At 49.8% G+C, this 12,500-nt stretch overlaps 2 protein-coding genes across 2 annotated transcripts in view; one reads left to right on the top strand and one right to left on the bottom strand.

Moving 5' to 3' along the window:
- Positions 1-3,094, top strand: part of tmem117 (transmembrane protein 117) — a 30,138-nt gene extending 27,044 nt beyond the window's left edge. The window contains exon 5 of the mRNA XM_084477168.1: positions 1,051-3,094. Coding sequence (XP_084333294.1) covers positions 1,051-1,736 — 686 coding nt within the window. The 3' untranslated portion in view covers positions 1,737-3,094. The remainder of the gene's footprint in view (positions 1-1,050) is intronic.
- A 5,961-nt stretch (positions 3,095-9,055) lies between these two features.
- Positions 9,056-12,500, bottom strand: part of LOC311357913 (protein kinase C-binding protein NELL2a-like) — a 12,587-nt gene continuing 9,142 nt past the window's right edge. The window contains exons 2-3 of the mRNA XM_084477940.1: positions 11,052-11,276; positions 9,056-9,807 (exon numbers count right to left, since the gene is read on the bottom strand). Coding sequence (XP_084334066.1) covers positions 9,766-9,807; positions 11,052-11,276 — 267 coding nt within the window. The 3' untranslated portion in view covers positions 9,056-9,765. The remainder of the gene's footprint in view (positions 9,808-11,051; positions 11,277-12,500) is intronic.

Below are 12,500 nucleotides of genomic sequence, written 5' to 3'. Positions count from 1 at the left end.
ACGCCGGTCCCAAGTCAGGTGGCTGGCCGCCCCGAGCATGGGGGTTAACCCCCGACGCGTCGCCTCGTACCATTAATCATCATGACCAGCAGCACATGATCGGTCAAAGCCTTTTAGCAACCTCAGAGAGAGAGAGAGAGAGAGAGAGAGGGATAGGGAGAGAGAGAGAGAGAGAGAGAGAGAGAGAGGGATAGGGAGAGAGAGAGAGAGAGAGAGAGCAGAAGTGCAATAAAAAGAGAGCAACAAGAGAACAAGTGAGAGAGACAGACAGAGAGAGAGAGACACAGAGAGAGAGGCAGAGAGAGAGAGAGAGAGAGGGAACGATGTAGAGCGAGAGTGAGAGAGAGGGAACGACGTAGAGAGAGAGAGAGAGGGAACGATGTAGAGAGAGAGAGGCAGAAAGAGAGAGAGGCAGAAAGAGAGAGGGCACAACGTAGAGAGAGAGAGAGAGTGGATTGCTTGACACCAGCGGATGGCGTGTGTCTCACTGATAGCCACCGGGGAGCCCCCCGGAGGATCCCTCACCTGCAAACGCTCCCACTGCTTTTAATATAGTGCTCAGAGGAGGCACGCTGCGTGTGATTACTGAATCAGTCTCCACGTCCCTTCGCTCCGCCGCCGCATGGACCGGTTATTTGTGCACCCACCCCTTTTGTCCATTTTAATCTTCCACCCGCTTCCATTACAGACCTCGGACCAGCTCAGTAGGATATTTGTTGGCCCTGAGGTGGATCATATCCGGCTCAAAGGAAGGTTTAAGGACAGCAAATGGGCCATAAATAGGAAACTCATGATCGTGGTTAGGGTGTTGGATTCCCTAGCCTGGGTTAGAACCCCAACGCCCGCAGTCTGCCCGTAGGCATCCTTCAGCAAGATGCTTTAATTCCTTACCTGCTCATTTAGTACACTAAAAATAAAATTCACGCTTTGGATAAGAGCATTTGCTGCTAGATGAACGAATGGTAAATGATCATGTGATACAACGTGAGCACAAATCTGTCACGTCTCCCGTAAAAACCAACGCCCCACCCTCCCTCCCTCCAATCGCAGGCAAGTGGTTCAACTACGGCATCATCTTCCTGGTGCTCATCCTGGACCTGAACATGTGGAAGAACCAGATCTTCTACAAGCCCTACGAGTACGGCCAGTACGTGGGCCCCGGCGAGAAGATCTACACGGTGGAGGAGCCCGAGACGCTGGCCCGCTTCAACCGCAGCACGCTCACCTACGCCTGGCGCTCGGGCAACACCGACCCGGCCACCAACCGGACGTACGTGCAGCGCGACATGTTCCTGCACAGCCGCTACACGGGCGCCAGCCTGGACGTCAAGTGCCTGGCCTTCGTGCCCAGCCTGGCCGCCTTCGCCCTCTTCGGCTTCTTCGTGTGGCTGCTGGGCCGCTTCCAGGACAGCGAGACCATCCCGCAGAGCCAGGACCAGAACTACGAGCGGATCAAGCGGAAGTCGCCGTCCGAGTACAGCAAGGAGATGGGCGTCACGCCGGAGGAGGTGCCCGTGGCCACGATGGGCGACGGGCTGCGCAAGGGCGGCACGCCCATGCTGCTGTCGGTGGACGGGTGCCACTTCGGGGGCGCCAGTCCCTCCACGAACTCGGCCTCGCTGGTGTCCGTGGAGACCACCCAGGAGTCGGTGGATCACCCGAGTGTGGTGGTCGACAGCCCCGTGGGAGCGGGACCGGGGGAGTCCTCGGACGTCCCGGGACCCCCGTCCGCGTGAGTTCTCGTGAGAAGAACCGGAACCGGATCGGTGTGTTTCCGATCGGTGTGTTTCCGATGGCGAGGTAAGGGCGATTGGTACTGGCGGGGACTCTTTGGATCCCGAGCGGCGTGATGACAGAGGTGGAGCCGACCCGCACTAATAAAGGTCTGGATAAACAAGGGTCGAGCCAATGAGGACACGCTTACACTCCTCCCCGATTGACAAAGGAACTCTGTAACACTCCCCACTGACAACCAATCACTTAGTGGATTTTCTACTTTTTTAATAAAAACAAAGTCTTTTTAAAACTTCTTACAAACAATAATTCCAATAACATACATATTTTCAATAGGTAAAAGGATCGACAACGGAAAACTCAGATAGAAAACCTTGATTGACGTGGTGCTTGCTCCATTTTAGGATTTCATAATTAAGATTTGTTAACGTATAACTATTTTGTGCCTATGCCAGAGAAGCATTTCCATAGCGGAGGTCTCAGCGTACCAGACCGTTATTACAACACCAGTGCCTTGATACTTCATGAAGAAAGACAAAAAAACTAACACAACAACAAAACGACATAACCTGACCATCTTATATTGTTAAAGCCAGAATAACGGTGTACCCTGTGTGTTTCTGTTTGTGTGTGTGTGCGTGTGTGTGTGTGTGTGGGTTTCTTTTCTTATTTTACATGGACAACGGTTACCTCATCTGAACGCTTTTTTTAATTTATGATATTAATGTGTGAACTCGCATAATCGACTGATGTCTTGCTCTCTCCTCTTCGCTGTTCCCCTCCGGTGGTACCGACACGGCGAGGAACACCTGTGTAAATTGAGTGGTGCCTGTATTTATATTGTCAGTCGGAGCGATAATTACCAGCCGTCTGTAATTAACAAAGAAACTGTGTCATGATTGCTTGTGTTGCGTAATGCCGTTGTGTTTCTTGGCACCGCGTTGGCTGCCAACGTGGGGAAGACGGACCGAAGGCTCAGGATTTCCATTCACCCCAAAAAAGCAGAAACTTCAGTTTTGGTTGTCAACCAACCGCATTGAAACATTGATCCGATATTTTTTCTTTTGTTTGCTCTGCGAGTCAAATGTGTAGTTCTTCATTTCTGAACATTTAAATGTAAGAAAAAACAATCCTGCTGCATGAAACCGGAATTATTTTTTGTCAAAGAAATGTCATGTTAGCTTTGTACCCTGGCTATCACTATGCTACCTGCTAGCATCAGTGATATGCCAGGGTCACCGTTTAAAGAGGTCAAATATAGAGTTAGTATTTTGCGAAAACCAAAATTGTGTTGTCTTTGAATTTAATGTATTTTACTTTTTTTGTGTCATTGGTAATGTGGGCCTTTGTGTGTTCATGTGTGTGCATATACGTGTGTGTGTGTGTGTGTGTGTGTGGGCGGGGGGGGGGGGGGTGTGTGGGTGTGAATATCTGTGTGTGTGTGGGTGTCAATGTAACCATCGTTTTGCTTGGTGTTCCGTGCCCCACCATCACACTTGTTTGTAGTGTGAGTGTTTTTGTGAAGAGGTCAGCTTGCTAAGCGTCATGGCAGCGGCCTTTCCTTTCTGTAATCATCCCATTACACCTCGCAGGTCGGAGAAGTCATTACCACGGGAGCGTGCGCTGCTTTACTGGTTCATTTTGGTGATTGCTCTGTGAGATTACAGCGGATATGGAACAGGCCAACCCAAACGAAAAAAGCGACCCGGTGATTAGGAGGAGGATATTAAGGATATTGTGATGTTTTTTTTGCTTTATTGTATTGTTAATTAAAAAAGGTTTCCCCCCTCGCTCTGTTGATCTTTATCATTTCAGTTACTATCATTACTCACAGCAAACACGACGGCACATCCAAGTGAGGAAGCCAAGTCCTTGGCTACAAATAACACCACATAAATACAACGAAAACTGTTCATATCGATGTGACATCGAGTCACGTGAAGGTGTTTAAAAAAAAAAAAAAAAAAAGCATGTATCCGAAGTGGGGTTCAGAAAGTTCAAGTTAACATTAAATTTTTTTCTATATGCTAAGAATACAGTTGCCAGGCAACTGCATGGCTTTGTTCAGCTGCCAACCTAATTAATATGGATGATACAGAGGGTAACGATACTATCTACGCAAGGACACGCGTGTGTGTTCCCGGCACTCAGAGGACGCTGCGAACACCCATCGCTAGGGAACCTGTGTCCAGTTATTTGATTTTGGCTACAACAAACGCATGCATATACAAGTTTTTATGTTTATTCATCATTACATTTTTTTCTACAATTCCACTGCTCGTATTGTGTATGTTAATATTTTCCTGTATATCTTTTGTATTGTTTTGATTAAATTCAGACGTTTGACTGCTATTGTCCGTACGACACCCTCATTTCCCATCTGGGATTAATAAAGTCTTATCTTTAAAATTGAGGGAGAATAAAATGTGCAAGGCCTAGATATGTACAAATAAATCAAGTGGCAGAAACGCAAGTCGAAGACCCATAGACTTTCTGTCAGAATGACGGTTGAGGAGAGTCGATCGCTGCTTGGGGTGAGGTGTCCTTCAACAGACACCATGTGTGGTTTTTAAAACTTGTAGTGTGTGCCAAACTCTTTGCCTCCCTGTAAGCAGTGAGCCCATTAACAGCTTCATATGCTTTTAATTATAATGAAAGGTAGGTATGATTGACTGGTACTGCCGAAACACACACACACACACACACACACACACACACACACACACTATTGATCAATAGCAGACTCCAAATCCATGCCCACACACACACAAACGCACAAACACACATGCATTCACCCATCTGCACACACACACACACACACACACAGGCTAACATGTGAATACGTAGATAACAGCCAGTCCACTGTCCCGGGGATGACCCTGGACGCAGCCTCAGACTTCCTACCGCGAACCCTCAACCTTGGTGGTGAATCAATACAGACAAGGGTGCGTAACCACCCACCACCTGAGTGTATGTATACCGTAAAACATCTAACAACGGAGAACCACAAGCACCAGCTCAGGACTCCTTTGCCGTGCATCTCCCAGCCGGACCTGCGGGTCCCGTCCGAGTGATGCCATTGGTCGGAGAGATGAGATATTGATTTAGTCGCCGGGGGAACCGGGCTGTAATTGAGAGAGTGCATCAAAGACTGAGCTCGGATATTGTTTGGGATGGCTGGGGCCCCGTGTGCCCATGTCGCGTGCCCCCCCCCCCACCAGGGGTTAGATGTTTTCAACATCTTCAAAAAGGGTTGTGGGGATCACAGACTACATGGGAGGGACGCAGAATGCCGTCTCTCGTCGGAGGACAGTGCCTCATGGGGGTCATTTTCATCGGCCACTTCAAACAAAAGACTACACAAGATGGAGACTAGGTCCTCCAATACGAAGACTGGACTACACCAGCTAACAGGTACTGAGACCATTCAATAGGAGACGAGATCGACCAATAGGAGACGAGATCAACCGATAGGAGACAAGATCAAGCAATAAGAGACTAGATAGACCAATAGGAGACGAGATCGACCAATAGGAGACAAGATCAAGCAATAAGAGACTAGATAGACCAATAGGAGACAAGATCAACCATTTGGAGACGAGATCAACCAATAGGAGACAAGAACATCCCATAGGAGAGGAGGTCTTCCAATAGGAGACCGACCAATGAGAGACAAGATCAAACAACAGGAGACCAATAGGAGGCCCCTCGGAAGCTGAAGATGAATCCCGACTGCCCTGATTACTGCTATACTAGGGCTCCCTCCCCCCATGAGAACAATACATCAGATCCATCTCCTCCTGGAGGGGGGGGGGGGGGGGGCAGCTCTGTGGACACAGGACAAAGAGCCCAGCTTCTTCTCATGCAGCCGTGTGAAGTTCAGCCAACATATCTCTCTCTTTCTCTCACTCTACCCCTCTCGCTCCTCTCTCTTGCTCTCTATCCCTAGCTTTCTCTCTCTCTCTCTCTCTCTCTCTCTCTCACTCTCTCTCTCCCTCCCGAGGCCAAAACCAAAGGCCAGCAATGATGTCTGTCGCCGTGGCAGCCACACAGGAAAAATGGAATTTCATCTTCCAATTCCTGGCACTGCACTCAGATGGCAAAGCGAGGACCACTCGAGCATTATCCTCAGAGCAGTCCCCCACAAACAGCCTCGCCCCCCCCCCCCCCCCCCTCTGGAGCAGGAAACGGACCGAATATGTTCAGCCCTCATGGGTCGGATCACATTCTTTACTCAGCTGAACCAATCAAGTACAGCCGTTTAAATGCAGAATGTTGCTGCATTGAGCAGCAATGTGAGGGAGAAAAACAATGTGTTTTTGTAATAAAACAAAAAGCCTATCTCAGGGTTAAATAATCCTGTTAATTCGCTTAGACACAATCTCAACGGGAAGTTTTTTTTCCGAGCATTTTTCTAGGATCCAATTCTCGAGCCAGAGTTTTGGTTTTCATATGAACCTCACCTATAGCGCTATAGAGGAGAGCTCTGATGAAGAGATAGGTACGAGGATACTGACGTTAACATTATGAAACGGGGCTGTATATAGTGGAGGATTTCCCATATCGAGTCTAGATACTTCTAGACCAGCATATTAACAAAATTCCTCATGAATATTTAAAGGCTCAGAGTTTCTGCTCGCTATCGCGGACATGGAGTTTTTCTCCATATTTCACACTATAATATTTTTTTTTTTTTCAAACTTGATACATACATATTTTAATACGACAGAGAATTTCCCTGGGCCCTGGTGTAGTCAGCAGAACATTGGGAGGTTAGAGAAAAGTCATAATTGCAATCCTTCAACCCCAATGCGTACGAGTGCAAACGCTGTTCTGTTCATCCTGTGTGTGTTTGTGTATGTGTGTGATGACGTTGACCTGTGCTTCTACAGCCCAGTTCAGACCAAAGACGTAACGACTTGCACCGAGACTGTTTTGGAACGTCGCAGGGGAAAAGTTGCGCAAGGCGGCTGATGCCGTTGCAATGAGTCGCCAAAGATTGAACATCAAATCGCCAGGTCTGGTTTTAGAACGCAACAATGTGGCTATTTCTCTTCAGCCAATCAGGACACAGAACAGAACAATTTAGGCTTATTAATTCCATGCCTGCTGCAGCTACTGTAAATGCACACCAGTCAACCACCAGCAAGTCCCAGAGACAGAGTTGGGTCAGATATGGGAAAGGTATATTAATTATGTTACTTACATTTGACATGCTTTATGTTCCTAGCGTTTCTGCTGGTAGAAGAAGCGTTGAACGAATGATTACGACTTTGCTAGGCAACGTGAAACCAGTCAGCTTCAGATATGATCCATCTTCTGGAATCTGCGCATTCAGAAGAGCTTTGGGCAGGTTTCCCGATAACGTCCACTCTTAGCGCGCTACAACGACTCTGTTTAGACGTATCGACACCGCACTTATTTTACATGCCCTGCAAATTGTGTGTGTTCGAATTACGGAGCCATTTTTGCCCAAAAAGGCAAAAAGTCAAAAAATTGAGGGGGTCATTGTGGCATTGTAATTTCATCTTAAACAACGCTAATTATCCATTCCTGTTAGGGTTAGGGTTACCCAGGGTTGCCCATTTCTCCGATGCTCCATTTTTCCTTTATTTCGAAAAAAATAAACCCTCTGCTCCGACATCCCATTGTTCCGACCATATAGGCTTTTGTGGATCACCTCCCATAATCTAAGATATGAATCATCAAGCCGGGGCTAAGATTCAGATCAGAGCTCCACAGTCGGAGCGCTCCGCAGCGCGCAGTGAGCGCCACAATTGGACCTCAACAGTGGCGCTCACGTCACATAATCGGAACGAGTTCACGTTCAAGTTCTTTGTTTGCAAATGGGTTGCGTTAAGTTCAAAGTTCACAGAAAAATGAACGTGTTCTTTTGAACTCGTTCATGCACAACACTGGCTTCTACGTGGCCCTCGGTTAAAAAACAACCGCAGACGCTCTCCCCGGAAAAAAATACAAAAACCCACACACAGCGTCATTAATATTGAATATAGGACAGGCAGCAAAGTAGGGCCCCCCGCTGCTCCAGACATCTGTTGCTGCAGGTTTCGGCGCTGCCACGGAAAATTGGACATTTAGGAACCAGCTGGAGTCTGACGAGCCACCCCGGCCCCCCCTGGGCCCCCAGTACACAGGTGCCCACTGGCCTCTTGCCACCGGCTCCTAGGAGCCACTGGACCTGGGCCGGAACAGATGGTGCCCTTGCCAGACCGCCGAAGCAGCCCGGAGCAGCTTGGGTCCACGGTACCACGCCCGCCCTGCTCTGCTCTCTCTTTCTCTCTCGCTCTCTCTCGCTCTCTCTCTCTCTCTCTCTCTCTCCTCCTCATCCCTCTGCCTCATCTCACCCCGGCTCCTCTCCTTCCTTTACCCCATCCCAACTAAAGCCTAACCCATCACCTATCCATCTCTCTCTCTCTCTCTCTCTCTCTCTCTCTCTCTCTCTCATGATCTCTGGGGTTTCATTTATTTCATTTATTATGGGGTTTCATTTATTACCCTCTAATATGTGTTATGTCTTATTTCATATTGTGCATGTTGTCATTTTCTAAAGAAAGTCTAAAAAAGAACATAACCAATCACATGAATTAATTTGGAGCCAAACATAGCGACGTATAAAGCAACATCACTTCGTAAAAATGGGCCAATATGGATGTGTTAAAATACCTCATACACTGCCTTATTTCAGCTTAAATTGTCACGTTTGATAAGAAAGTCAATCGGTGGAAAACCACGAATTTCAATTTAACAATGGTTTAATTCATTTGCATGACTCAATATAGATCACAGCTTTTGTCTCGATGTCTTAACAGTCAATTATCCCCAAATGGTTGAAATGAGAACACTTCAAAACCCCCCATCCACCCGATGATTATAACTCCAGCTCCATCTGTGGCTTGTTGAGTCAATACACGGCAGTGTCAATCAATCCGACGCGTTCCTCTCGGTGCACTTAAGGCCAACAACTCGCTCAGTTCAACGCGCGTGTCTTCTACATGCTGAATGGATCGTCTCCCAGCGAGGACTCGTCCTCCCATTCTGCTCATTAATTCTCAACAGATCACTCACCATAATCACTATAGTTTTGGTATTAATTTCCCATGGGTCCCTATATACAAACTCATTATATGTCCGAGAGTGTGCACATTACGATTAAGTTGCAGTAGATTTGCGAGTTGTGTGATATGCAAGTAGGAATGGGGGCAACATGATGCAGCAAGAGTGCAAAAAGTTTAACACTTATCTTGAGTGGTTTAACACTTATCACGAGTGGTGAGAGCACAACAGATGAATGCTCTCTTTTAATGTAAATGGAAATACTTTATTTTTCACCAATTACACAATTACAAGCTTTGGGAAATAAATTAGAAAAAAGGAACAGAAAGCTACAGAGCACCACATAGAATATAGACAATATTGTTGTACATGTGGCAACGGAAACTTACTCTGAACGGTCTAATTTATTATCGTTATTATTGAGAATTTTTTTTATGTTTCAAAATCAGCAAAAATCATGACAAGACACCGAGCACAGTCATGCCAGTAATAGTAATATCTTACAGCGTCACGTCGCAGATGATGCAGAGTGGAGGGGAGAGAGAGAGAGGTGGAACGTAGACACTGGTCAGTGTGGCCAAACAAAGAGTGGGCTCGTGGGAAATGTAGTCCGTCATCTGTTCGGCATGAAAACATGTTGACATTTGGTATAAAGAGGATTCAAGGTTACACACCCAGGCTCAAGGAGAATCTGTAAACAAATCAAGGAGCATTTGTTTGACCCTATTAGCGGTACCAGGTGGCACGCGAGTCTCGCCATAAGGTGACGGAAAGACATGTGCTAACGGATAGAGAAAAAAATAAAAAGAGACAAAGAAAAAAACAGTTTCAAAAGTCCACATGAAAAGCATTTAAAAGTCAAAAATTCTCGCATCGTTTTCGGGTAAACACATGAGGAGACATGTCGAAGCTGTTGTTCTCTTCTTCTGGCTCGGCCGTCGTACCGCTGCTCCGCCACTAGAGGCACATGGGATCCACTGAGCAACAGATGTGTCCGTTCTGCAGAGGGCATGGAGAGGCCGGCGAGAGTGGGGGGGAGAGGGATGGGGAGAGAGAGGGGGGGAGAGAGGGGGGAGGAGAGAGAGAATGGGGGGGGGGGGGGGGGGGGGGAGGGAAAGAGGGGGGAGGAGAGGGACAGGGAGAGGGAGAGGTGAAGGAAAGGAGAGGGACAGGGTGAGGGAGAAGTTGAGGGTGAATATTCAGAGACATTAACCTGAGGCACAACTCTTGCGGCGCTCCTCGCCTCAACATTTTAATGTGACATTTGCAAATCCTCCTCCTTCCTCCCCCCTCCCCTCCTCCCCCCTTCCCTTCCCCTCCCCCGGTGCCATTTTGTACAATATCAGAGCCAAAGCAGCCATACCCTACCAGGAATACAAATGTGAAAGGTCAAAATTTTGTTTTTTTTCTTTACCTCGGCTTCTTAACTGCTCCAATGACTCTCAAATTACAAAATCACAGTTTCCATTTCCACTCTCCCCTTTCTGGACCCCTGCCAGCCGGGTTGCGCCTGCAGACAGGTCCGCTAAACTAGCCGGGTCAGTGGCTGGGAAGGAAATTTACCTTTCTTCATAAGGGCTTTTTTAACCTCCTTGTAATACGTTTTTGGGGGCATTTTGGACAACTTCCAGAGCCAGAGTTTAAAGCGCTTTGAAATACTATATTTGTAATGATGTTGAATCTGGAGCCGCAGGGCAACACAGGACACACAAACCTTTTTATTTAAACATTTAATAGCTACCCGGTCAACCAAACTTCAAGGGTAATTCTACATCTTTCACGCCCACGTTAATATCTGACCCAGGTCAGTGGGGGTCACTGGGGGTGAGGTAGGTGTGTGTGTGGTGGGGTGTGTGTGTAGTCATGGGGGGGGGGGGGGGGGGGAGGAGGGGAGGGAGGGCTGGCGGGGTTGAGATGTGTGTGTGGTGTGAGGGAGGGAGGGCGGGAGTATGGTGTGTGTGTGTGTGTGTGGTGTGGTGTGTTGTGTGCACAGTGGTGGGGGTGTGTGTGGTGGGTCGAAGTGGTGGAGGTGAGGGAGGGCTGGCGGGGGTGAGGTGTGCGCGTCGGTGCGTGTGGTGTGGTGTGTTGTGTGCGCAGTGGTGGGGGTAGTGTGTGTGTAGTCGTGAAGAGAGGGCTGGCGTTGGGGGCCGTGGGGTGTGGTGTTAGTGTAGGTGTGTGTGTGCGGCGCGTGGTGTAGTAGTGGTGGTGTGTGTGTGTGTGTGCGTGCAGCGGTGCGCTCTCACCTTGCACTGACAGAGGGTGCACTCGGTGCCGTGCTTGACCCAGGACGCGCCGCTGAAGCGCGGGATGCTGTGCTCGTCCGTGCACGTCTTGGTGATGTCGTTGCGCACCGAGTCGGCCTGGCACGGCGCCGTGACGCAGCGGGCGCAGCACTCGCCGTCGGCCACCGCCGTGAACTCACAGTCCACGGGAGGGCAGGACAGAGGCCAGCAGTCCACCTGCCCCTGCTGCAGGGGGAGGGGGGAGGAGGGGGGAGGGAGGGGACAGCAAGACGGGGCAGGGGGAGAGGGAGGGGAGAGGGAAAGGGAGGGGAGAGAGGGAGGGGACAGCAAGACGGGGGGGGGGGGGGGGGGAGAGGGAGGGAGGGAAGGAAGGAGAGGGAGGGAGAGGGAGGGGAGAGATTGCGGGAGGGTGGGAGGGGGAAGGAGGGGAGAGAGAAGGGTGGGTGGGAGGGGGAAGGTGAGAGAAAGGGAGGGAAGGAGGGAGGGAGGGAGGGAGAGAGGATGGTAGGGGACAGAGAAAGGCAGGGGGAGGGGGGAGGGGTGAGAGGGAGGGGACAGCAAGACGGGGGGGGAGAGGGAGGGGAGAGATTGCGGGAGGGGGAAGGAGGGGAGAGATTGCGGGAGGGTGGGAGGGGGAAGGTGAGAGAAAGGGAGGGAAGGAGGGAGGGAGGGAGAGAGGATGGTAGGGGACAGAGACGAGAGAGTAAGAGGGTGGGGGAGAGAGGAAGGCAGGGGGAGGGGTGAGAGGGAGGGGACAGCAAGACGGGGGGGGGGGGAGAGGGAGGGGAGAGATTGCAGGAGGGTGGGAGGGGGAAGGAGGGGAGAGAGAAGGGAGGGTGGGAGGGGGAAGGTGAGAAAGGGAGGGAAGGAGGGAGGGAGGGAGGGAGAGAGGATGGTAGGGGACAGAGACGAGAGAGTAAGAGGGTGGGGGAGAGAGGAAGGCAGGGGGAGGGGGGAGGGGTGAGAGGGAGGGGACAGCAAGACGGGGGGGGGGAGGGGGAGAGGGAGGGGAGAGATTGCGGGAGGGTGGGAGGGGGAAGGAGGGGAGAGAGGAGGGAGGGTGGGAGGGGGAAGGTGAGAGAAAGGGAGGGAAGGAGGGAGGGAGGGAGAGAGGATGGTAGGGGACAGAGACGAGAGAGTAAGAGGGTGGGGGAGAGAGGAAGGCAGGGAGAGAGAGAAAGAGAGAGAGCGAGAGAGATAGGCAGAGAGTGAGAAAGAAAGAGTGACAGAGTGAGATAGAGAGAGAGAGAGGGGGAGGGGGAGATAGAGGAAGGGGTGAGGAAGAGAGGGAGGGAGAAAACATCAGGTAAGCAAAAGGATACATGACTAGACAGACGGAAGATGGACAGAAAATGGTCGACAACAGAAAAGAAGTTGAAACATTTGTAAAAGGAGATTTTCGAAACTGCCACAGCCGAAGAAAGTCTTTGCATATGTAATCTCTCTTCA

Source organism: Micromesistius poutassou, assembly GCF_964030765.1.
Source record: "Micromesistius poutassou genome assembly, chromosome: 13".
Classification (NCBI taxonomy): Eukaryota; Metazoa; Chordata; class Actinopteri; order Gadiformes; family Gadidae; genus Micromesistius; species Micromesistius poutassou.
Note: the sequence above shows the minus strand (reverse complement) of the source record. Positions and strands in the feature narration are given on the sequence as shown.